Genomic DNA, 26,946 nt, shown 5'->3' with positions numbered 1-26,946 from the left:
CTATGTAAGGTATTTACGAGAAAACGTTGTTGCATCTATTGTATTGCTGCATGTACTGTATTGCTGTATGTATTGTATTGCTACATAAGACTGGGAAGGGATATAAGGACAAGGAGCTGAGATAGGCAGATGGGGGAGAAAGATCGGAGCCCCGCCACTTGTACCTTGGGGATTGAACGCAGACCTGCAAGATACAGGGCCGTCGATGTAGCTACTAGATCAAGTTGATGGACAGTGAAAGCGGCTATCATGATAGGATAACAGCTCGCCGCAGAAGTCAACAAACTTAAAAAATTTAGCTGAGAAAAAGTTAATTCTCTGACTAAATGACTCGATTCTTCTCAGGTAACTGATATCGCTTGAAAAAGATATCAAAACGAGGATCTGGGAATGGACGAAGGTCTGGAAAAGTGGTCAACCACTTGGATTGTTGGAACACCAACCACTTGGGCTGGACGGTAGAGCGACGGTGTCGCTTCGTGCAGGTCGGCGTTCAATCCCCGACCGTTTAAGTGGTTGGGCACCATTCCTTTAACCCCGTCCCATCGTAAACCCTTATCCTGACCCCTTCCAAGTTCTATATAGTCGAAATGGCTTGCCGCTTTCTCCTGATAACTCCCCTTCCCTTGAACCGTCGGGCATCGAACGCCGGCCTGCAAGTGTAGCGAGGCAGTCGTAATACAGACCAATCCAAGTGGTTGAAATGAATTAATCCAAGTATTATCCATCCCAACCCAACTCAGGGCTTGAAAAATCCAGGGGCCAGATTCACGAAGCAGTTACGCAAGTACTTACGAATGTGAACATCTTTCCTCAATCTTTGACGACTTTGGTTACATTTATTAAACAGTTTACAAGCATGAAAACTTGCCAATCAACTGTTGTTATTGTTATAAACAGCCTCCTGGTGCTTCGGAGCTCATTAACCGTTGAATAATTGTAAACAAAGCCGCCAAAGATTGAGAAAAGATGTATAGGTTCGTAAGTGTTCGCGTAACTGCTTCGTGAATCTGGCCCTAGGTTTCGTGTGACCTCTTAACCACACACACAATGATATGATTCTAATATGATTCCTAAATATGATTCCTAATGAGTCCTAATATGATTCCTAAAAGTTCCATCACGTCTGAACCCTAGAACCCCAAAACCGGTGCTGGGGAATGTAGAACTCAACCAAGGTGTCAAACAGCGTTGATACTGCAAGGGAATGCTCATGCCGTTGCAAGGTAATGCATCGTGCAACTCCCCAAAACTGCCTATAGGTACTTTTTTTAACCATATGTAGAAGCATTGATGACGACAGATATAATATTGGGGTGAAATTTTGCTGTTGTTGTTGTTATAGATTTAGCTACTGGGAACAAAAAAGTTCCAGGTAGCACGGGCTATAGTGAGCCCGTAGGAAATGTGGGGATCACAGATATAGGTACAGTGCACCGTACCTCCAGGACAGATAAATAATGTACCGTTTCTACAGCATATGTAATAGTTATATGTTACCTGTTAAACATGTGGTATGGTGTACCATAACTTCCCAGTATGGTGTACCACAGCATGATATAGTGTACCGTAACATAACCACACTTACGACCAGCCAGTGATGATTACAAACACTTACGACATTGCTCTTAAGTAATTATTCACACTTACATTGGGCTACAAGGTAACTACACACGCTTACGATCAGCACTCAGGTAATTCCACACACCTACGACCAACTCTTGAGAATCCCACGGCCAAAGTCAGGTGTAATAACACATCAACGTCAAGCTGAAGTAGTTTAATAAAGATTTAATTATCTGTTATACAAAAATTGATCATACAGGTACATACAAGAACAGTATTTGATACGCCACACAGATTATACACAGTGGTTTGGTTCAATATACAAATACTTACAAAATTCAAAGATGTACGTCGACACCTGGCGTAGTTTGATATATTTTGGCATTTTATGTATTATGTTTGCATGTCATACAATGGATTTATATATATATATATATATATTATATATATATATATATATATATATATATATTATATATATATATATATATATATATATATAATATATATTGTGTGTGTGTGTACATGTATTTATGTATATGCATGTGTACGTATTCCCGTATGCATGGTGCTCTTTACAATGTTCTGACGATTGAGGATGGTGGTGTGGGGCATCGTGTTACTGAATTCATCTGAAAAAAGGAAGAATTACGCTTCATTACTACCTACACTACACCACCACAATCATCATGAATCGTCAGAACATCGTAAAGGGCACTGCAGGCATCAAATGCAACAGTGACCGAATGAGTGCTACAAACAAGTGACCGAAGGAGCGCCTACAAACACTAAAGTCTCATTCGTGAGCTGGTCCTAAAAGCACTCAAACCAATTTTACCATCGAGCATCCAGTTACTTCATGGTCCCTCTTGTGACCTCAGCCATCGCGTTAGATGACTATCAACTGACATTAGACAAGAATCACTTGACCCTGAACTTCGTCACACTCTACGATCAAGGATTACATATTCCCAAGAATGAGTATGATGAGGAGAACCCATGTATGATTTCGTATGCAAGTTTTTAGTATACTTTGGTATATTCCTGAGGATTTTGTCGACGAAACGTTGAAATTAAGTAGAAAGACTTGAGTGATTTATAGTTTCTTCACTCTCTAGAATCTAGATTGTAAGTTTTCCTTTCCTAAAATAATGTTGACGTTTGTTTACATACCTAATTGTCTCTAGGTGTGAAACTAGTCTCATTCTTTTACGGGCTATTCATGCCCGTGCCACCTTTTGGGTGGCTTAATCTTTATAAATCAGTCTCATTCTTATTAACGGTTTAAGTACTTGGCAAGGGGATGCTTGTCAGTGATACTGGTCTGAAGTTAAGTGCCTCCTCTCCAACTCCTTTCTTGTAAATTGGTCCCATATTTGCCTTCTTCCAGCAGCTAGGCAATTCTCCCTTTGTGCCTTATTCACGAGTAAAGCCAGAGGTATGTAGAGGGCCTATGTTGCTTTATTTAACATCCATTGTGATACATTATCTGGTTGAATAACTAGCAATAGTTTCAAGTTTTACTTCCTTCCTTTATTCTTCTGCTGTTTCCTCAATATTTTGGTCTCTTATCTCGACCACACCATCAACCATAAAGCCTCCTAAGGTTTCCCTACGTCAAGAAACTGGCGCACTAAAGTGCCCTTCCAGAGGACCCAAAACAGAAAACGGGACAGTATGTCAATTTTTGCGAGCCGCTACCACTTTCTAATACCACAATTTGTGGCCTTTGGTGTAGGATACGTCAAAATGCGACTTTCTATTAGGAGGACGGGTTGAACCATGAGGCCTGATCAGAGACCGGGCCCGCGGGGACGTTGATCCTCGAAACGAAAGCAAGGTAAAGGGTACAACCTCTTCTGGCACTGGGAGGTATTAAGGCTGAGCTGCGACAGCTCCGCGCAAACTGGGACCAGATTCACGAAGCTGTTACGCAAGTACTTACGAACGTGTACATCTTTCCTCAATCTTTGTCGGCTTCGGTTACATTTATTAAACAGTTTGCCAGCATGAAAACTTGCCAATCAACAGTTGTTATTGTTATAAACAGTCTCCTGGTGCTTCGGAGCTCATTAACTGTTTAATAATTGTAAACAAAGCCGCCAAAGATTGAGAAAAGATGACAGGTTCGTAAGTACTTGCGTAACTGCTTCGTGAATTTGGCCTCTTGGCATTTAGTACCTCGCAAATTTCATGTACGTTCACCTTCCCCTTTTTCGTAATCTAGTCGCTTGGTTGTTCACTATGTAGTATTTTTGATTGTGTGCGTGCGTGCGTGCGTGCGTGCTTTTGTGTGCGTGCGTGCGTGCTTTTGTTTGTGTGTGTGTGTGTGTGTGTGTGTGTGTGTGTGTGTGTGTGTAGGGGGCTTCTGTATATGCAATTATCAACGAATCCAGACATTCATACATGTATAAATATGTCAACACAATAAAAGACATGAAAATCACAATGAATGATACATAATTAACACACCTGTGGTGCATTTTGATGCCTTGGTAAATATAACACCTTTAATGGTACTGCCCCACCTATGTAATGGACAGTTAGTACTCCTGCAATAGGCCATTATGGCGCCTGCACTAGCGGGGTATTTGCTTCACTTGTATGGAGACACTTAACACACACATAATAATAATCAGCACCCTTAGATTTTCCCCTCAACCCTTTCCTTCTGTCTACTGTCCCACCTTCCCTTTTCCCTGCCTTCCTTTCCGCTTTTTTACCTTCTCTCTCCTCAATATTCGCTCTACCACCTCCTCTCTCTCTTTCCCTTATGTAATTACTAATTTCAAAACATACCATTCAGTTACTTTTCATACGAAATGATTGAGAAAAAAACGCATGAAACTCCGCCGTATGATATTAACACATCAACAAACACCCCTAACTTCACACACAGAGATCACACTAACGTGATGCATCAAATGAACAAATTTGATGCATCACGTCTGGGATGCTCCCGGACGCAGGTTCGAATCCTCGTCACGGCCCTTGTGGATTTGTTCACCCCTAACTTGTGCTGAATACTGACGGGAGCATATTAAGTTTCCACGTTGAAGCGCTTGGCTTGTTCCCTTAACATACCGAGTACAATACTGTAATTCCTCTATTTACATCCAAGATACATTCTTGAAAACATGGATTTAATCGAACCTACGTAAATCGAAACCTATTTGCCCATCAGATTAAATAATATAATGCGAGAATGCGTCCTCGTGAAAAACTAAATAATGTCCAAAATACATAAAATAAAAGAATAGCACAGATTTGTAATATAATACAGTTGTACTTACCAGAAACAGCAATGAAGAGTGTGATGAGGCAGGACTATCTGCCCCTGTTATCTATACGAGGGAATGGTTAGGCTATCTGTGTGTATTGACTCTATGCTTATCATGATATCCTACTTGGCATAAGGCGCTTAACCCTCCCACTGATTGCTGAGAAGTTTTAACACCATTCAGCTCGCACTACAACCTTCCTTTAGGTACTTAGATGATGAGTCTTTGCGCTTAATCGTCAAGAAGCTAATGGGCGTCTTGATTTTCACTCGAAAACTCTGAAATATCTCAAATTTCAGCAACATGCCTTTCAATCATTTATGAAGCACTTGAGGGTGGTTCCCCACATCTACCACTTGCTCCTGTACTGTTTAAGTTCACAATAATTGTTCTCACAGTCGTAGAATCCAGTGGGGCCAGATTCACGAAAGCACTTACGCAATCACTTACGAACGTGTACATCTTTCCTCGATCTTTGACGGCTTTGGTTACATTTATTAAACAGTTTACAAGCATGAAAACTTCCCATTCAACTGTCATTGTTATAAACAGCCTCCTGGTGCTTCGGAGCTTATTAATTGTTTAATAATTGGAAACAAAGCCGCCAAAGATTGAGAAAAGATGTACAGGTTCGTAAGTGCTTTCGTGAATCTAGCCACAGGACCTGGAATCATCAAGCAGTTACGCAAATACTGAACTAACCTCAGGCAGAGAGGAGTGTCTAAGGAGCGCAAAGCGCATTGAACGGAAAAACAAATAAATTTTCACCTCTAAAATGATGTTTTTTACAGGCTCTCTTAAGATACGAGGCGCCACTATCACTTGACATACGCGTTACACTCATGTTTGCGGCGAGTTGCCCCTTTTTATAAGTGTCAAAAGACCAATAAACGGGAATGACTCGGACCCGGGCATCCACACTGTCAATGTAAACATTGAGGGAGCGGTCGCTTAGAGTCCGCCGCCATGGGGTCACGTCGTTCGCTTAGTGCTGGGGGGGGGGGGGGAAATAGTTTTATAATTGATTTAAATATAACTTCTGGATTCATTTTAAGTTAATAATTATCATTATTAACTTCAAATGTCATATTAAGTTAATAATTATCATTATTAACTTCAAATGTCACGTTATCTTGATTCTTGAGGTTATCTTGAGATGATTTCGGGGCTTTAGTGTCCCCGCGGCCCGGTCCTCGACCAGGCCTCCACCCCCAGGAAGCAGCCCGTGACAGCTGACTAACTCCCAGGTACCTATTTACTGCTAGGTAACAGGGGCATTCAGGGTGAAAGAAACCTTGCCCATTTGTTTTTGCCTCGTGCGGGAATCGAACCCGCGCCACAGAATTACGAGTCCTGGGCGCTATCCACCAGGCTACGAGGCCCCTTAAATTCATATTTAATACGTATTATTAAACATAATACGTTATATTTTAACGTTATATATATATAACGTTATATATTTTATACGTTATATATATTAATAATAATTATTAAACATATTAAATTCATATCTAATACGTATTCATATTAAAAAAACGAACGTAAATCTGATTTAAGCTTTAAGAATAAATTATAAATTTATCTTTAAAGATTATTGGACAACAATTGCACGAGCATAAACCGAAAGGTCATTAATAATTGAACTATGGGGCAGTTAAGGCGGCTGTGTTTCCATTTATTAAAAAAGAGTTTACGAGTTGTGAAGGATTCAGAGGTTGTTTATAACATAAATAACCTTGGGGTTGTACAGTTTCTAAGTTCGTAAACTGTTTATTAAATACAGGCTGATCTGCCATGTTCGAGGAAAGATGTAAAGGTTTCGTAATTAGACATGTAAATGCTTGATGATAAAGCCTGGTCCTGCATAACGTTCTAGGACCATGACGGCTTAGTCTGTTATTTTAACAGTTTATCAGTTTACAAAAATGGCAACCCAAGGTTATTAATGCTAAAAACTGCCTCTCTGTACGTTATCATAACCAGTTTAATAAATGTAAACTAACCCGCCGTGAATAAATAAAGATGCACAGGCTTCGGAAAAGGATACGTTGTGTGCTTGATGAATCATGTCTTATACAAACCTGAAGATTTCAAACATTTCGTTTCATCCAGTTACTTTGAAATTAGCATAAGGAGCCCTATTCTGAGGTGTTAGAGGGTCCTTGTCGTATTTTATATATATATATATATATATATATATATTATATATATATATATATATATATATATATATATATATATAATGTCGTAGCTAGTAGCCAGAACGCACTTCTCTGCCTACTATGCAAGGCCCGATTTGCCTATTTTCTCTAATTTTTTCTTATGAAATGATAAAGCTACCCATTTCATTATGTATGAGGTCAATTTTTTTTATTGGAGTTAAAATTAACGTAGATATATGACCGAACCTAACCAACCCTACCTAACCTAACCTATCTTTAAAGGTTAGGTTTGGTTAGGTAGCCGAAAAAGTTAGGTTAGGTAGTCGAAAAACAATTAATTCATGAAAACTTGGCTTATTAGGCAAATCGGGCCTTGCATAGTAGGCTGAGAAGTGCGTTCTGGCTACTAGGTACGACATACATATATATATATATATATATATATATATATATATATATATATATATAATATTATATATATATATATAATATATATATATATATTCTGTACTCGGCATGTCTCCAATGTGATTAAGGGATATATACATCGAATAGTTTATATCATCTCGCGCTTCTCGGTGTATATACAATTTGTGCTTACTCTAGTATTGTACAATGTTTGGGACTCGAATATTCTTGCTGATAAACCCATGTGATAGGCTTAATAACCCTCCAGAGGTTGATAGGCCTTAATAACCCTCCAGAAGTTGATAGGCCTTAATAACCCTCCAGAGGGCGATAAACTTTAAGCCCAACATCAAGCAACTAAATATAACCTGTCTTTTTTGCGTAAAAGAGCGGTGAACGCGCGATAGAGAGTGAAGGTGATGATAGTGAAGATGAGTTGACAATGAAAACAAAAATTCAACATTAGCAACGAAAACTATTCAGAATTTTTTTGGTGATCATCAATAGCCACAACGATGCTGACATCGGTGGTTAAGAGCAGCATTAATTCGGTTCATTGTATTTAATACCATTATTGTACCCCCCGTACAGTCCTATACAAACAAACGGCCACCAGGCATACACTTATACCACGTACAGTCCTGTACAATCACAGTCCTGTACAAATAGTTGTATACAATCATTAATAAACTCACTCACTCACTCACCACAGTCTTATACAATCAGTAATATACATATACACATACCACATACAATCCTATACAAGCAAACGAACATCAACCCTAAACTCATGTATTCATGGCGACAAATAAACTTTTACGACAAATACACTCCCACGAATGTGAGACTTATACATAAAACTCGTGAATTCATACATGGTTAAAAGTTTGATCTATTAGTTTTCCATTGTCGAGAACAGGAGGCCAATTCTGCTTATCGAGGTTCCCCTGTGGGCCAGACCTTCCACAGGATGCATCACACAACAGTCTGCTATAACTCCCAGGTACATAGCACTGGGCTAAATAAAGAGAGGCATCAGATGCAAGGAAATATGCCCAGACATATCCGTCCTGCCCAGGAATCGATCTCGGTTCCAACTGGTTGTGAACACATTGTAAACATGTTAAATTAAACAAAAATATAACACTATCTTGTACTGAATGAATATTACATAGAGTTGTACACGACCACACACAGTAAAAAAAAACTGTATATATATATATTATATATATATTATATATATATATATATATATATGTCGTACCTAGTAGCCAGAACGCACTTCTCAGCCTACTATGCAAGGCCCGATTTGCCTTATAAGCCAAGTTTTCCTGAATTATTATATTTTCTCAAATTTTTTTCTTATGAAATGATAAAGCTACCCATTTCATTATGTATGAGGTCAATTTTTTTTATTGGAGTTAAAATTAACGTAGATATATGACCGAACCTAACCAACCCTACCTAACCTACCCTAAACTATCTTTATAGGTTAGGTTAGGTAGCCGAGAAAGTTAGGTTAGGTTAGGTTAGGTAGGTTAGGTAGTCGAAAAACAATTAATTCATGAAAACTTGGCTTATTAGGCAAATCGGGCCTTGCATAGTAGGCTGAGACGTACGTTCTGGCTACTAGGTACGACATATATATATATATATATATATATATATATATATATATATATATATAATATATATATATATATGTGATTAAGAATAAAGAATAAATTTATTTTCGTGATATACACACACACATATATATATATATATATATATATATATATATATATATATATATATATATATATATATATATATATATTATATATATCCCCTGTAAACATTTTTTTAAATGAAAACATCATCAACTCACATAATGTTTAAGCTTTGATGTCATACACAATGAACAAGTAAATAAAACATCAATCAAATGTTACACCTTCAAAAATTACATTATATACATACATATGTATATACTGTATACACACACACACATACATCAGTAGCCTTATGGTATCGAGTGCCCAGCCATACGTAGATTGTAAAAACATCTATCTCCAATCACTATTTTTTAGACTCGACATGAAGACAATCACTTGTCTATTGTTGGGTGAAGAGATCCGTGCTCCTCGCTCCCTTGATCCAACGACACGACGTCTCCTCAAAGCTGTCAGAGTCGTCCTTCCAAATGTCTATTTTACGAGCCATGTGCTCAAAACTTATTTATAATTTGAACTGCTAAAGAAACTATTGAGGGTTTCCTTATAAATGTGCTTTTAGAAATTATTTATTTGTCAATATATATTACCAATTTACCTACACAGAAAGGCCATTCAAGGGGATATTTGTTTAGAGTATTTCTGTACATTTGTCTGTTTCAATTTTGTATATTTTAATATGATTCAGAGACTCGAGAGTTTCAAGCTTCGTGATTAAACCTTTTTTCTTTTTGTTTTGAAACGTACCATTGTTGTACCACTGGTACGATAATGGTCCAGTGGTTCCCGAATGGAACACAGTAGTTCTGAGTCTGTACACAGGTTCGTAACCGGTGTTCTCGTTTGTGACTAGTATAGTGATTCGAAACTAATAGACTAGTTGCGGGCTGTTACACTGGTTCGTGATTCGTTCAGTGATTCTTAAATGGTTCCTTTCTTCGTAGTCAAGCCACAGGTGCGTGACAGGTCTATAAGTGATTACGTTTTAAGTTCAGCTTAGTGTTTCGTGAATATCACTGTATTGGGATCGTTGTTATAACGTTAAATCCATGATTATATCTTTCGGGAGCAGTGACAAATATTGCAAAGGCTTGTTTCACTGCAATGGGCTTGCTTCACTGCCTCGGGGTTGCTTCACTATTTCACCATGTTTTACATTCTAAGACCTGTTTCACTGCCTCGGAATTGTTGCAAAATAATAACCCACGAACTGTCACAAGCGTTCCACCCCTGTTTTTTCTGCAAGGCTACAGTTTTCCCGATTCGAAAACGCTCACTATTTACACTTTACGAAGCCGTTTAGGCAATAATATTTTCAGTTATCTGTTCAGAACGTGTTTTACCTCTACATATTCGTCCACGTTCAATACAAATCCTTATAACCCCTGCGTTTCAGAGTGGGTTTTGAATTTATGGAATTCAAAACACCTTCATTGACACTTTCAGTACTGCGGGGCCCATCCACCCATGGTATAAAACTGTTACCAATTACAAACACAGAATTAATATCATCTGGTCCAACCGTGTGACTGTTTTTATGTCGGTCGAAATGTCCCTCACTGTTAAAGTTGCAGAAGTCCAGGTTGGTGAGGTGAGTAGAGGCATGAGGGCTGAGAAAATGGGTCGTGGGTTCTGAGTTGTGATGGGTATGGGTGGGTTGAAATCTACGTGGAGAACCTCATTGTCCGGATCGCGTCGGGTGGGGTTACATTGGAGATTTTGGTTATGGTAGGGGAAGGTGGAGGTTTGATGAGAGGCGGTATGTTTGTCCTGTTGGTGGGTGTAGCGGGTGTGGGAGGGGGTAGTGTTGTGGGTGAGGGGTGCTGAGGTGTAGTGGGGGGTAAGTGCCAGTACCGTAGGGGTTAGTACACACACAAGAGCCGCTGGAAGTTTGGTGGTGGTGGTGGTGGTAGGGGCAGGCGTCGCTAGCCGTGTGGTCGATTTCCTGGGTGTGGTCGTCCTCAATTGTGCGGTGGGCGTGGTCGTTCCTCTGGGTGTGGAGGGCGTTGTCGTCCCCCTGAGAGGGGCTGGCGTGGGAGGACACGAAGGTCTGGGTGTTTTGGGTGCGATAGTACTTGGTGTGTAGTGAAGCCTGAGGACAGCACCAGGAGTGTCGACGACCCAGCACCGCTGAAGCAGACGCCCAGGAGTCCGCCGGGGTCACTCCTAGAAGCAACAAACGGAACACTTTAATCAAGTCTCCCATTAACGCCCGAGTCAACTCACAGAATCTCTTCATAAATTAATAGTTTGCAGGGATAAATCAGCTTTATTATATGTAACGAATGGATAAAGAAGAAGAAAGGTCAAGAAAGATTAGAATTAAAATAATCGTTATATTTTGCCTCTTCAACCCGATTCGAAGTGTGTGTTAAGGTTTATTTGTTGAATATATAATATATATATATGTATATATATATATATATTATATATATATATATATATATGTGTGTGTGTGTGTGTGTGTGTGTGTGTGTGTGTGTGTGTGTGTGTGTGTGTGTGTCAGAAAATAATGTTTGTCTGGGGTCAGATGCTTGTAGCTAGCCTCACGCAAATGTCAACGGTGGTTTATGACTATTCGGTATCACGAGGGATGGGGTCGACCCCCATGCCCACTTTAAGAAGGACTGGCTCCATTTCTGAAGTTCTGCGACTCCTGTGAAGTATGAAATATGGGTTTGATTGTACATAGTGTGTTAAAACGTATTTTACGAATGTTGTCAATGTTGAATCGAAGTCGATAACGTTGATTCAATGTAGATAATGTTGTCTAAATATCAGTAATGCAAACTGAATGTCGATAACATTTATTTATCGTCAATAACGTAGATTGCATGTTACTAGAGTGTGTTGTGTCCACTGGGAGAGAGAACAGGGAGGAGGGAGAGAGACACAGTGGGAATGGATTGGTGTGTGAGTGTGAGAGTGTGAGTGTGTGAGTGTGAGTGTGAGTGTGAGTGTGAGTGTGAGTGAGAGGGAGAGAGAGAGAGAGAGAGAGAGAGAGAGAGAGAGAGAGAGAGAGAGAGAGAGAGAGAGAGAAGAGAGAGAGAGAGAGAGAGAGAGAGAAAATGAGACCCGAGCACTGCCATCATCTGCAACTCATCTAGAGATGGGCAACTCATCTAGTTTAGCATATTGGCAAATGCAGCCACAATGGTCTGCATCCAAGGTACCCAGGATTAATCCCTGGGTAGGACACAAACGGTTCAGCCTATTTCCTTTTCACCTGATGCCTCTGTTCACTTAGTAGTAAAATAACTTGAAGTTAGGCAAATGTCACCAGTTGCACTCCGAGCAGGGTCAGTAGTTGGCCTAGAGGATCCTCGATAATTCTAAGTGCAAGCTTCCTGTTCCTGACAACCGGGAAAAAATATTGGATTTAAAATATTTTATGGGTTGTTTGAGCTGGACAATTCGAAACAATAAATGCGAGTCATTCAAAACTGCTTGATAGATAACCTCACCCACTCGCCCTCACATTAATACGAGTCATTCAAAACTGCCTAGTCCTTTGCACCGCACCGCAGTGATCTAGCCAGTCTAGCATACTTGATAGATAACCTCACCCACCCACCCACCCACCCTCACATAAATACGAGTCATTCAAAACTGCTTAGTCCTTCGCACCGCACCGCAGCGATCTAGCCAGTCTAGCGTATTGGATAGACAACCTCACCCACTCACCCTCACATAAATACGAGTCATTCAAACTGCCTAGTCCTTCGCACCGCACCGCAGCGATCTAGCCAGTCTAGCATATTGGATAGACAACCTCACCCACTCACCCTCATACTCGTGGGCTCGTCTGGGCTGTCTAGAGGTGGAAGAATCTTTGGCGGAGGCAGAGGAGGCGAGGCGCCTGAGTCGAGGATGGTGGTTGGTACTGTGGGAATGGTGGTTGGTGTAGGAATGGTGGTTGGGGTGATGACAGGGTTCCACCAGCTGCCGCACGGAATACTGCTCCGACGTAAACACAGGGATGGGGACCACAGCCAAGGTTGTCAGGTCTAACCCGGCTGCTTGGGGAGGGAGAGAGAGAGAGAGAGAACTGAGACATACAGGAGATAGATCTGTGTAGAAGGGAAGGTGAAAAGAAAGTATAGTAGTTATGCTAAATATATTTTAGTATGAAAATGAAAAGCATTCATATGCTGCGTATGTGTCCATAAGAGAGTGTTCTTTGACTATGATGTATGTATTGGATGAAAAAAGGGTGACACTGGAAAAAAATGCCTATGTAGTTTGAAAATATTATGCGATGAGTATTAGGCAATTATTATGCAATGAGTATTATGCAAATATTATGCAGTGAGTAAATATTATGCAATATGATGCAGTATTACTAATACATACTTTAATATTAAGGATTTACATAATTATACATGGGTTCAGGTTATACGAGGAAACTGTAGTAGTAAAAGAGCATGTTTCAGTATATGAGATGAAGGTTTCCTTGACTACAAGTTAATGCCGAGTACATAAGAATACAGGCAACTGCAGAAAGCCTATTGGCCTATACTTCCTAATTCCTATTTATACCCACGCAAGCTCATATACATGTCTAGCCTACGCTTGAAACAATCAGAACAATTTCTCGGTCCTGTTATGTTGCAAGATAATTTGATCTGTAAATCCCAAGAACGAGCTGGCCTTAAACCTGATTTTGTAGATAAAGATTTGGTGGTGAAACGGTGTTTATTTCTCATAAAAATAATTTCTCATAAAAATCATTCCTCATAAAGAATATTCCTTAAAAAAGATCCAAAAGGTGAAAGAACAAAGCACTGATGAAAAACTTCATTTCCTACAACAGAGAGTGAAGGGTTCAAAACTGGATTTGAGTACCCACTTTGTGCCCTCTTAAGTTTCTGTAAGATTTCAGATTGTATTGCCTTTTAAAGCCTTTGTGGTCTAGTGGGTATAATGTGTGCGTCTGGAGGGACTCAGGACGCTGGTTCGATTCCGTTATATTGCTAAAAAAAATCCTTATGGGATATTTAGAAGTTTAATTTGGCGTTAATTATAATCTTGGACAAAGAGATTGGACAAATGAATAATAGTAACTTATTCTTTATAAGTTATTCTTTATTCCCCTTTGTTTCCTTATAATATATATTCCTCCTCTTTATACCTCACGGTCCTACCAAGCCCCCCTCTCCCCCAACCGGTAACTAACCCCCACCCTTTCTAACTACTTCAGTAACCCCTCTCTCCTTACCAATGCACAGATCCCCTCTCACTTCCCCTACTGCATAACCTCTTCCCCCTTACATTCTAGTCCCCACTTTCAGTTAACGTCCTCCCCCCCTCCACACTACCCCCAACACACACCCCTTCTACCTCAATCTTCCCCTTTTCTTAACTGCATTCCTTTTCCCTGTTTCTTTGTTTTCCTATTCTCTCTCTCTCTCTCTCTCTCTCTCTCTCTCTCTCTCTCTCTCTCTCTCTCTCTCTCTCTCTCTCTCTCTCTCTCAATTGCACCCTTCTCTTCTTCCTCCTATCTTATGACCTCTTCTCACCTCCCTCCCTTCTCCTTCTATTCTGTTCAATCGTATTGATTAAGATTGCTGGTATCTGCAATTATCACTTAATATTCCGGGTCGTTAGCCGAAGCAATCAATGGTGGTGCGTTGTTACACAAGTGTTCGTTTGCAAATTAATCCCGCGTTCCAATCGTCGCTTATTGAGTTCTTCTAATTTCTCGTCTGCTGTTATTATTGTTATTAGAATCATTATAAGCAGTTGTATTAGTATAATTATTTTCATTAGTAGCAGCATTATAATTTTATGTCATTATTGTCATTATTAATAATGTTATTACCAAATATTTCTTTACTCTCAATTGTACATTCCTGACCAAGCTTGAGGTAACTGTTAACGTTATGTAATATTTATAATATCTTTCCCCTGAGTCTACCAACAGGAAGGGTGAGTGTGGACATAGGAGGAAAAGAAGACTGGTGCAGGCGATGAGTCACAATAACGTGGCTGAATTATGTTGACCAGACCACACACTAGAAAGTGAGGAGACGACGATGTTTCGGTTCGTCCTGGACCATTCTCACGTCGATTGTGAGAATGGTCCAGGACGGACCGAAACGTCGTCGTCGTCTCTTCTCTATCTAGTGTGTGGTTTGGTGAACTGGAGACGGGTGGAATGGGGAGTGGACGGATAGAGACTGACTATTCTGGACACATGGCCACATTTGTGTTAGAAAATAAACTGATCAAAAATCCAGACCCAAGTAGGGACGATTCGTCCCTACATTCGTCCTCCCGATTCGTCCCCGTTAACAGTTCCTGATCTGTGGGCTAGTCCCTGATTAGGGGACCTCCACTAGAGTGGTCCCATGTAGGGGGGTGATAAGGGATGGGGCTAATGAATCTACAGTTTATATACTGAATGATCCTCATAAAACACTTAGGCCCTGGGGTTCTCAGACGACCTGACCCTGAATTGTCAGTATCTAAGGGTTCACATCTCCTGAACCTAAACTGCCAACATCTAGGGAGCTCAGAAGATGCCTAGCTCTAGGGAGCTAGGCAGCCCCAAGCTGCCAACATTTAGGGGGGCTCAAAAGACCTAACTAACAGTGAACTAACAGCACAGAATAGTGCATTAACACTTCAGCGCCACCCAATAATCGTATCGTATTATCGTACTCTGAAGGGTAACTTGCCAACAAACAAAACGGCAGTTATTTGGTCTATTATTACGTTATTACAATCCAATAATCTTTAAAAACCGTCGCCAATTGCCCAATGGACACCATGTCTGCAAGTTACGTTGGTTCGACGTCGGGTCAACGTTAATTGACGTTGATTCAGCGTTATTATCGTTAATTCAACGTTGCATCGATGTTGCTCCTGGATATTATATCAATATGGTACTGTGTATTCACCTAATTGTGCTTGCGGGGGTTGAGCTCCGGCTCTTTCGGCCCGCCTCTCAAAAAATCAATCAACTTTACCCCCTCCCCTCCCAGAAAGCAGCCCGTAGCAGCTGTCTATCTCCCAGGTACCAATTTACTACTAGGTAACAGGAGGCATCAGGGGTGAAAAAAACTCTGGCCATTTGTTTCCTCCATCGCCGGGGATCGATCCCCAAACCCCAGGATTACGCGTACACTGTTAGCTTACCTTGAAGAGCCGTGGCGTACGTGGTGTGCTCCGACCCACTGAGGGCTACGTGGGGGTTCTGTGGGCACTGCTGGGGTCCAGGGTCACCCCCACTACCTGCTCTCCCTCCGCCACGCTAGCTGGCCCGTCCTTGGAGGCTGGTCCTGGCGTGTCCGGGCTGTCCTTGATGGGTGTCCTTGGTCCGGTGTTGAGCAGGGCGTCACCCTCCACGACCACTACCATGGCCTTGTTGTCTCTCTCCTGTGTCACTCCGTTGTCTCCTCCTCCTGGGGGAGAAGAGAGAGAGAGTAGTCTTAATGTTAGGGAAGGGGAGCTATGGTCGTCTACGACGGTCATTGGTGCGGTGGTCACGGTATGTTTAGGGGTGATCCTCGACGGCATGGGTTCGAATCCTTTTTGGGTTAATTATGTTTATCTTCCTCTGACTGTATTAACCATCTAACTCTGAACGGAATGCTCTATCTTTTCCAGATCTCTGCACGGGAATGCTCTATCTTTTCCATCTCTGTGTGTCGATGTACCATTCCTCGCATCACCTCACGTATGCTTCCTAGACCCGCGCCTCCCACCTCTTCCACTTACCTTTCCCACAACCCTAACCTAACCTAACCTACCTCTTCCACTCATCTTTCCCACAACCCAAACCTAACCTACCTCTTCCACTCACCTTTCCCACAACCCAAACCTAACCTATCTCTTCCACTCACCTTTCCCACAACCCTAACCTAACCTACCTCTTCCACTCACCTCTCCCACAACCCTTCCTCCTATTTAGATTTATGCAACTATTTTGACCATCATACATACATAGACGTCATTCACAATTAGTAGAATTTGGTTCACTTTTATAGAGTCCAGAAAAAAATAAGCTAAAAATCAAACTTAAATATTCCTAGGCCTAGTATAGTACATATATGTACTATAGATAGCGTGTATTAAAGATAGCCTCAGATAGGGTGTATTAAACCTACGAAGGTTTAGTTAAGTTTTCTTTGCAACAGTACAAAAACTTTTCTGGTTTGTCCACATTCAATAGTACCGATGTCTACTTTCTAACTGCCTTTTAAGTCAATATATGTACGATGGTCCTTATCGTACTACGATAGTACTATAAGTACTACCTAATTACTCAGTTATTCCATCTATGGTCCTGCAACTTACCTGCAACTTACTTTTCTAAGAAGCATGGGCCTAACTACTTGCAGAGTTGGTGTTCGATTACCGATAGTCCAAGACGTTGACTACTGCTCCTTAACTGCGGCCTTATATCCCAGGGCTATATAGGCCTATACCATTCAGTCCTAATGATTACCTTCAACCTCTCACTCGTAAAATATTACCTTTAAATGGTGTCTTATATTGGATTTTCTCGGGCGGTTTGATGGTCTTAGAGAGTTTCTTGTGTGAGCCGCCGGGATGGCTGGAGCTGTCCCTGGCCAGGAGGCGGGAGCCCATGAAGGAGAGTCGCATCCAGCGCCAGGCACGTGTAGCGAACACCTGTGAACACCAACACAAGCTCGTCTAGGTCAGGAGGTTCAGTGAATTGACTGGTGTTTGTGAATTGTTGTAGTGGCAGTAGTTGGCATGTAGCAGTCTTAGGAGACTATGGAGTTGCTCTCTGGTTGAGAAGCTGTTACCCATGCAGCAGGTCTTGTAGTAATTATCTGTTTTAGTGTGTGTGTGTGTGTGTGTGTGTGTGTGTGTGTGTGTGTGTGTGTGTGTGTGTGTGTTATTAAGTATCTTGAGTTATTAAGTATAATTCAAATGATTTATGAAAGACAATCTATAGAAACCTGACCCCTATCAACACTTAACAGAAGATCCACAACAACCTGGATAAACTCGGACCATCAAGGATTAAAAATCGGGCCTGAAAAATCTGAAACCGTCGGCCTACCTGAAACTACCGCCAAAATCCTCAAAATACATTAATCCCCCTATAAAACGGTTTGATATACGCTAAATCCCATTACTCACCTCCCACAAAATCCCTTTTCACTGATACTTCCCAGCCCCCCCCCTCTCTCTCTCTCTCTTTCTCTCTCTCTTTCTCTCTCAACTTTACAACTTCAACAACTCATTCGAACTTACTCAAATTAGTTTTCTAGTTTTCTACCCTTCTAAGGCAGTCAGAGCATGTTGTTGTTGTTAAGGTTTGCTACTTGGAACAAAAAGTTCCAAGTAGCACGGGCTATGGTGAGCCCGTAGTAGTCAGAGCAGACCTGAACGCACCTTTCTGCAGATAATGTAGGCCCACGGGTCGACGATCTGATTGATAGAGGTGAGACGCACGGCAATCATGTCCTGAATGTGATCCTCGCGAGTCTTGTGTGGCCAGATTTGGTTCAGGAAGAGCCGGAGCTGGTGGGTAAGGAGAGAGGGAAAGTAAATCAGGAAGAAATGGGTAGTTGATGGAAGGAAGGAAGGAAGGAAGGAGGAGCACAGGGGGTCCGTTGAGACCCCCGGGGGTCCACCAAGACCCCCGGGGGTTCACCAAGACCCCCGGGGGTCCACCAAGACCTCCGGGGGTCCACCAAGACCCCCGGGGGTCCACCAAGACCCCCGGGGGTCCACCAAGACCCCCGGGGGTCCACCAAGACCCCCGGGGGTCCACCAAGACCCCCGGGGGTTCACCAAGACCTCCGGGGGTCCACCAAGACCTCCGGGGGTTCACCAAGACCCCCGGGGGTCCACCAAGACCCCCGGGGGTCCACCAAGACCTCCGGGGGTCCACCAAGACCTCCGGGGGTCCACCAAGACCTCCGGAAGTGGTCTCGATAAAAAAATTATCATCCTTTTGTTAAAATTTATTAAAATTGAATTAAAATTTAAGGAACTTAAATATATCTCTCTCAACATCATAAGAAAACACCAAATTGTTAAAAAAAATACATGTTTACTTTTCAACTAGTTTTTTTCCTCATCATATTTTTGTTTGTTTACATTTCACCATCAAATGTTTGTTTACATCTCACCATCAAATGTGTGTTTACATCACGCCATCAAGCGTTTGTTTACATCTCACCATCAAATGTGTGTTTACATCTCACCATCAAGCGTTTGTTTACATCTCGCCATCAAGCGTTTGTTTACATCTCACCATCAAATGTGTGTTTACATCTCACCATCAAGCGTTTGTTTACATCTCACCATCAAGTGTTTATTTACATTTCACCAAGTCTAAACACTCAAAAACTCACGTCAATAGGCGTCCAGGGATGATGAAGACGATGGTGATAACGAGGAGGACGATCACCATCTGCATCTCCAATTCCCTCTGCTTGTAAGTGCGGTGAGGGGCACAGAAGCTGGACCCCGAGCACCGCTGGCGACACAGCCGGAGGCACAGCAAGGTCGCTGCAGAACGGGAAGAGAGATAATTAAGATCTCTCTTGTTAAAGATCTCTTTAAAGTTCTGTTGCTTGTTTAGGTTAGGTAATTGGGAGAAGGAACTATATGGCAGTTTGACTGCATGGCACTTGGAAGGGATATGAGGACAAGGAGCTGGGGTATGAGGACAAGGAGCTGGGGTATGAGGACAAGGAGCTGGGATATGAGGACAAGGAGCTGGGATATGAGGACAAGGAGCTGGGGGTATGAGGACAAGGAGCTGGGGGTATGAGGACAAGGAGCTGGGATATGAGGACAAGGAGCTGGGGGTATGAGGACAAGGAGCTGGGGGTATGAGAACAAGGAGCTGGGGTATGAGGACAAGGAGCTGGAGGTATGAGGACAAGGAGCTGGGGTATGAGGACAAGGAGCTGGGGGTATGAGGACAAGGAGCTGGGGTATGAGGACAAGGAGCTGGAGGTATGAGGACAAGGAGCTGGGGTATGAGGACAAGGAGCTGGAGGTATGAGGACAAGGAGCTGGAGGTATGAGGACAAGGAGCTGGGATATGAGGACAAGGAGCTGGGATATGAGAACAAGGAGCTGGGATATGAGAACAAGGAGCTGGGGGTATGAGGACAAGGAGCTGGGGGGTATGAGGACAAGGAGCTGGGGTATGAGGACAAGGAGCTGGAGGTATGAGGACAAGGAGCTGGGATATGAGGACAAGGATCTGGGATATGGGAACAAGGATCTGGGATATGGGAACAAGAAGCTGGGATAAGACGAAGGGAAGGAATGCAAGTAATTACCAAAAGAAGGCACTAAGCCAGGAAGACTAATATAGCAATTAAGGAGGGAAGAAATAGTGACTATAACCACTCGACCATTAAGGGGAGCCTCGATCGCCGACCTACAAAGTAGCATCTACCGTCGCTCTACCGTCCAATTCAAGTTCTTAGGCGCACGGTATTGTCTGAGAGTTGAAGACACAACACACGAAACACAGCAGCACATAACGTAACCGCGAAGTTGTGTATTGTTAGGGAAGATTGGATTCAACAGGAGGGGAAATTACAGTGTTCAAGAGACGGGGCGCAGGAGCTGGAGCTTGCTTTCTTCATACACAGCTAAGCGAGTAAGATACATATAAATATATATATAATACTATATAAATACTTGCACTTACACAACAGCCTCCCCAAACACACACACACTCCAGACTAATCCAAGACAAAATAACACACTTGAAATATATAAAACTACTACGCCAATTACTGGCCATCTCCAGGAACTGTCAGAAACCCCCCCAGGCACCTATCTACTCCTAGATGAGCAGGTGCATTAGGTGAAGGGAAACGCTGCAAATTTTCTATAGAAATAAGTAAGCGTTCCAATGATTTATCCGAAAGGTTAATATCTGACTTCATTCAAAACTTTATAACATATTCAAGGCGTTTAGTTTATCGTAATTTGCGTACGTATGTGTTTTATTTAATATTAAGGACACGTATAAAAGGCACAGAGTTGATGAGGAGCCATTTTGTGAGCAGAAATTGATTTTAATACTAATTCCTATCTCATAAATCTATTATTTGAACATGCAACAAACTCCGTGGATTGAATGACCGGTTTCAAAAGATCTTCCTGTAACGTTCCCAGACCGGGTTCATGGAGGTTTGTGCAATGTATCGTATCGAAAAGCACAGTTGCAGATATTTTTCAATTTTTGAGTCAAGATTGCAAGCAAGAGATGATTCATACCGGTGGAGTCTATAGATCATATCCGCATGTTTTTCATCAATATCTTCATGTTGCTTCAGATATTTCTTGGAAGGAGAGAGTGAAAAGCAATGGAGAGAGGGAGAGAGAGAGAGAGGAAGAGGGAGAGAGAGAGAGAGTCTCTCTCTCTCCCCCCCTCTCTCCACCTGTTCCTTCTTTTCTCTTCTCTTCTGCTTTTAGTTCATACCATAAAGTCGTGGGGGTCGCCATAAACGCCCATATTTCTTAAAGTGTGACCTTAGGCCAATCCCTCGCTCGACCTACGACACTCCCATACCCCCCATGATTCATCCTGGAAAGTTGGGTAAGACTAGTTCCATGTGCTAGTCTCGCCCAACCGAGTGTTGGCAATATAAATTGGCTATAAATCATTGGGCTGGAGCAACGTCATGCAGGTCGGCGTTCAATCCCCGACCGTCCAAGTGGTTGGGCACCATTTCTTCCCCCACCTCGTCCCATCCCAAATGCTTATCCCGATCCCTTCCAAGTGATATCTAGTCGTAATAACTTGGCGCATTCTCCCGATACTTTCCCTCCCTCTCCCTCTGCCTCTGAAGATGTTGAAGAGTGCTTCAGCGAAACGAACTTTTGTAGCGACCCGGATCCGGCTCTATTCAGATACCTTTAGGCAGTTATTTTTAATCTTCCCTCCCAAAGTGAAGCACCTAAGAAAGAAAGATTTCGTTCCAGATCCACAATCAAAATCTTTCGATCACATTCAATAATGTTTACAAGAACGACATTCTTGCAACATGCACTCGTATGTACATATCAACACACACATTTCTATATGCATTTGCAACATTGAGGCTTGAGGGGGGGGGGGAGGGGGGAACGGGTGAACGGGTTACAGTAAGCTAATATGGGAAGAGTTATTGCCTCCGGGGGGTGGGGGAGGGGGGATGGATGAGGGGTGGATGGAGGGGGAGGGGATGGATGAGGGGTGGATGGAGGGGGAGGGGATGGATTAGGGGTGGATGGAGGGGGAGGGGATGGATGAGGGGTGGATGGAGGGGGAGGGGATGGATGAGGGGTGGATGGAAGGGGAGGGGATGGATGAGGGAAGGAATGGATGAGGAGGGGGGGATAGAGGGGGGGAATGGGGGCGTAAAGTAGGTTGGCGTGGTAAGAGGTCTTGAATCTACGCATCCCAATTAGCCTATCGAGGCTGCGGCGCAGATATCGTCACTATAACGGCGCTTGAATATTTACTAATTGGGCTCCATTTTTAAGGGAATGGTCCGATTCGCTTAAAAAATACGGCCTATTAAGCGAGAGCACGGGTTAATGTTGCGTTGCAAGCTGTTGCAATGACCATTTTGGGAGTATTTATGCATATCTGTAGGTCGAGGTGGATCTTGCAGCCGTTGCAAAGGTTTCTGGAAGATTTTTTGGTTTTCAATGTCGCAATTGAAGTGGCAAAGCTCTATTGAGTCAAGTTGCATAAATTGCAGGAACTATCCTGCTAGATAAATGGATAAGAGTCCAGTGTAATAGACTAAAATTTAGTATATTAGTCTAAATTTAGTATAGTGACTAAATATAAGTAGTCCATTGTCCAAGATGAGTTACTGAATCGATGTTAATAGTGTTCAAAGCTTGATAGAATTTTATATGTAAAATAACTGAATTCAGAACAAGTAAATGTTCTGCATATATATATATATATATATATATATATATATATATATATATATATATATATATATATATATATATATATATGTGTCGTACCTAGTAGCCAGAACTCACTTCTCAGCCTACTATGCAAAGCCCGATTTGCCTAATAAGCCAAGTTTTCATGAATTAATTGTTTTTCGACTACCTAACCTACCTAACCTAACCTAACCTAACTTTTTCGGCTACCTAACCTAACCTATAAAGATAGGTTAGGTTAGGTTAGGTAGGGTTGGTTAGGTTCGGTCACATATCTACGTTAATTTTAACTCCAATAAAAAAAATTGACCTCATACATAATGAAATGGGTAGCTTTATCATTTCATAAGAAAAAAATTAGAGAAAATATATTAATTCAGGAAAACTTGGCTTATTAGGCAAATCGGGCCTTGCATAGTAGGCTGAGAAGTGAGTTCTGGCTACTAGGTACGACATATATATATATATATATATATATATGTCGTACCTAGTAGCCAGAACGCACTTCTCAGCCTACTATGCAAGGCCCGATTTGCCTAATAAGCCAAGTTTTCATGAATTAATTGTTTTTCGACTACCTAACCTACCTAACCTAACCTAACCTAACTTTTTTGGCTACCTAACCAAACCTAACCTATAAAGATAGGTTAGGTTAGGTTAGGTAGGGTTGGTTAGGTTCGGTCATATATCTACGTTAATTTTAACTCCAATAAAAAAAAATTTACCTCATACATAATGAAATGGGTAGCTTTATCATTTCATAAGAAAAAATTAGAAAAAATATATTAATTCAGGTAAACTTGGCTTATTAGGCAAATCGGGCCTTGAATAGTAGGCCAAAAAGTGAGTTCTGGCTACTAGGTACGACATATATATATATATATATATATATATATATATATATATATATATATATATATAAAACCCACGAAGGGGCAATGAATAAATAATTTACTTGAGCGCTTTCGGTCGCTTGAACTAGCAGAATACAGTCGAAAGAGACAGACCCAAAACACAACCTCTACAACAACACAGGTTGTTGTAGAAAGATTAAGACTTTCTACAACAACAACAATAGCAATCTTAAAACGTTAACTGGAAAATTTGCATCAAAGCACAAACAATAATCAACCAATTCAATACAAAAGCTAAACATGCAAGCAAAAAAAAAAAGAGAGCAATAAAGGAAAGAACAGAAACATAAAGGCAAGAAATAAATAATAATATATTCATAATAATAATGAGAAAATCCACTAGGGCAGTGCGGTGGACTCGAACCTACGACCAAGCCATTGTAAGCCCCACACGCTACCACTGGACCATCGCCGACATTAAAAAGTCATACAACCGAATTTCTACTGAATGTTTTTGTAGTGACTGGTACAAGCCACGGTGGTCCAGTGGTAGAGTATGCGACTAACAGTGCCTCGGTCGCAGGGTTCGCGTCCCCCTCACAGCCCTGATGGAATTCCTCATTGACATACATCACCCTAGTGTGCTTTCTGTGTAATAATAATAATAATAATAATAATGATGATAATAAAATGTTTAATAAAGTCAAGGTTATTCTAAGAAAATGCTAAATATAAGAAAGCTAACACCACAGAAACACTGGATCTAAAATTACTTGTTCTTGTTTTTATCTTGCGTGTGTGTGTGTGTGTTGTGTGTGTGTGTGTGTGTGTGTGTGTGTGTGTGTGTGTGTGTGTGTGTGTGTGTGTGTGTGTGTGTTTGACAAGTATTTTTGTGTGTTCCTAGGCAACCTTAGCAGTGTACTGATGCATGGGTGAGCAACGGGCGGTAATACCTTGATTGACTTGACTTAAGCAAGCGGTGATTGGATACTGTTGTATGGCAAACAAGCGGTGCAAGTTTATTGATGTTTGTCAAGCACGCGACCGGGAAGATTGCCGACAGCTTGACAAACTCGGGCCACGGGGGGAAACTGGTGTCACATTCTCAAAGATTAATCATTCACTACATCTTCTCTATTTGGTTAGTGCCTCTTCTAACATTCGACCGCCATCTTGGCAGCCATCTTGGCCATGTTAAAAAGCGTTCTAACAATCCCAGAACTTAAGTGTTAACGTCTTAAGTCTCAACGTCAAATCACTCTCATCTTTGGACCGTGAAAAAGACGTAACACACACACACACAGACACACACACACACACACACAGACACAGACACACACACACCACACATACACACACACACAGACACACACACACACACACACACACACACACATATTGTCACATTATACCTTTGCTACAGCACAGGAGCTAACAGTATCACAACATTGTGTGTTGGGCAGTAACTGCCGTTCCATAACTCCAGAAATCTTGGCCAAAAGTACACAATGCAACCACAGTAAGGCGATATATCTTTGGGAAAATCTTGGGGCAGGAAAGGGAGGAATCGAACCAGCGTCCTGGTTGTCCACAGACGCGCACCCTTAACTCACAAACCATGATATATTAAAGGATCCACCTAGATCCACTAGGAGCCTGGGGCCGGGTGAATCCGGGTTATAGATCTCATAGCATTTCGTGGACCCTTGGGTTAAGGTGCGTGGTGTCTGGGGGCTGCAAAGGACATTGGTTCGATTCCCGTTCCGCACAATCGAAGATTGTGCAGGCGATGAGTCACAATAACGTGGCTAAAGTATGTTGACCAGACCACACACAGAAGGTGAAGGGACGACGACGTTTCGGTCCGTCCTGGACCATTCTCAAGTCGATTGTGAGAATGGTCCACGACCATTCACCTCGTCGTCCCTTCACCTTCTAGTGTGTGGTCTGGTCAACACGAAGATTTCGATTGGGGTAGAAATTCACGTCATCCAATCATAGCCATCCTAGTGTGTTCTAGCACCATAGATGACATCTAACACGACTCTTTGAGAATCTGAGACCAGTGGGACGTCGAAGCCAGAAGCCTCTTCTACTGACATTAACCCAGGAGAACCATGCATATAGGGTTCGAACCTGGTCCTTACCTTCGCAAAGGTTGCCTCTCCGATACATGGCTTTCTCCAGTAAGACGACTGCGTGGTGGTAAAAATTGATGGACCGAGTTAGATATTTAAAGTACTTTAGTCTTACAGGACATTCCTGTACCCCTTAAGTGGTGATGTAATACCATTAACTATAGTGATTTAAATAAAGATATAATTATCTTCAGATAGTGGCTAACATCTTAAGACAATAACTAATTCATTATTAGCGTTTCCAACAAATCTAAAATACATCTTTAAAAATAATGAATAATCTCCAGCTAATAAAATTCTTAATTGAAGAAAGTTTTCTGAAACAAATTTAATCAAAATACTTGATACCCTCTTAAACAACTCCGTTATTCATGTCCCTTACAAGTAAAACCCTCAATAAAATACTAAACTTTACTGGTTTAAACAACTCAAGCGAGAAACGTCACGAGATGAATTCCTTATTTTCTTTTGTATCAAACTTTTACAAGTAAGTTCTGAAGATGTTAACTCCCTTCCATGAGCCCATTAACTCCTTAGATAGGACATCTTAAGACGAATAACTCCTGATAGATTAATCCCACCATAACTACTAATATAATCTCTCTGAAACTGTGCCTTTACTCCATACGAAATATTAACTCGTTATTCTGTGCCAATTACCCTTTTACAGCCTATATTATGCAATTACGCCATTTTTATATTACACTATAAATTATTATAAAATTATTATAAATAATTTCATATTATAAAACGCCATACACCACACTACTTAAGGGGTACGGTTATCATCCTATGAAAACAAGATGTTAAATACACATGATGTTAAAGTATCCTACTACCAAAACTATCACATAATGTTAAAATATCTTCCACCCAAAACTACCACATTCATCATTACTACATTGTATTCATTA

General features: G+C 41.5%; 1 protein-coding gene across 1 annotated transcript in view; it reads right to left on the bottom strand.

Annotated features, from left to right (window-relative positions):
* The window catches only part of LOC123747022 (uncharacterized), a 145,912-nt gene that overhangs the window by 16,878 nt on the left and 102,088 nt on the right, over positions 1-26,946 (bottom strand). The window contains 8 exon segments of the mRNA XM_069317434.1: positions 11,008-11,298; positions 12,926-13,074; positions 16,322-16,538; positions 17,613-17,769; positions 18,505-18,633; positions 19,473-19,489; positions 19,492-19,629; positions 26,042-26,089. Of these exon segments, the coding sequence (XP_069173535.1) occupies positions 11,008-11,298; positions 12,926-13,074; positions 16,322-16,538; positions 17,613-17,769; positions 18,505-18,633; positions 19,473-19,489; positions 19,492-19,629; positions 26,042-26,089 (1,146 nt within the window).

Source organism: Procambarus clarkii, chromosome 87, assembly GCF_040958095.1.
Source record: "Procambarus clarkii isolate CNS0578487 chromosome 87, FALCON_Pclarkii_2.0, whole genome shotgun sequence".
Taxonomy (NCBI): Eukaryota; Metazoa; Arthropoda; class Malacostraca; order Decapoda; family Cambaridae; genus Procambarus; species Procambarus clarkii.
This window is presented reverse-complemented; position numbering and strand designations above follow the sequence as displayed.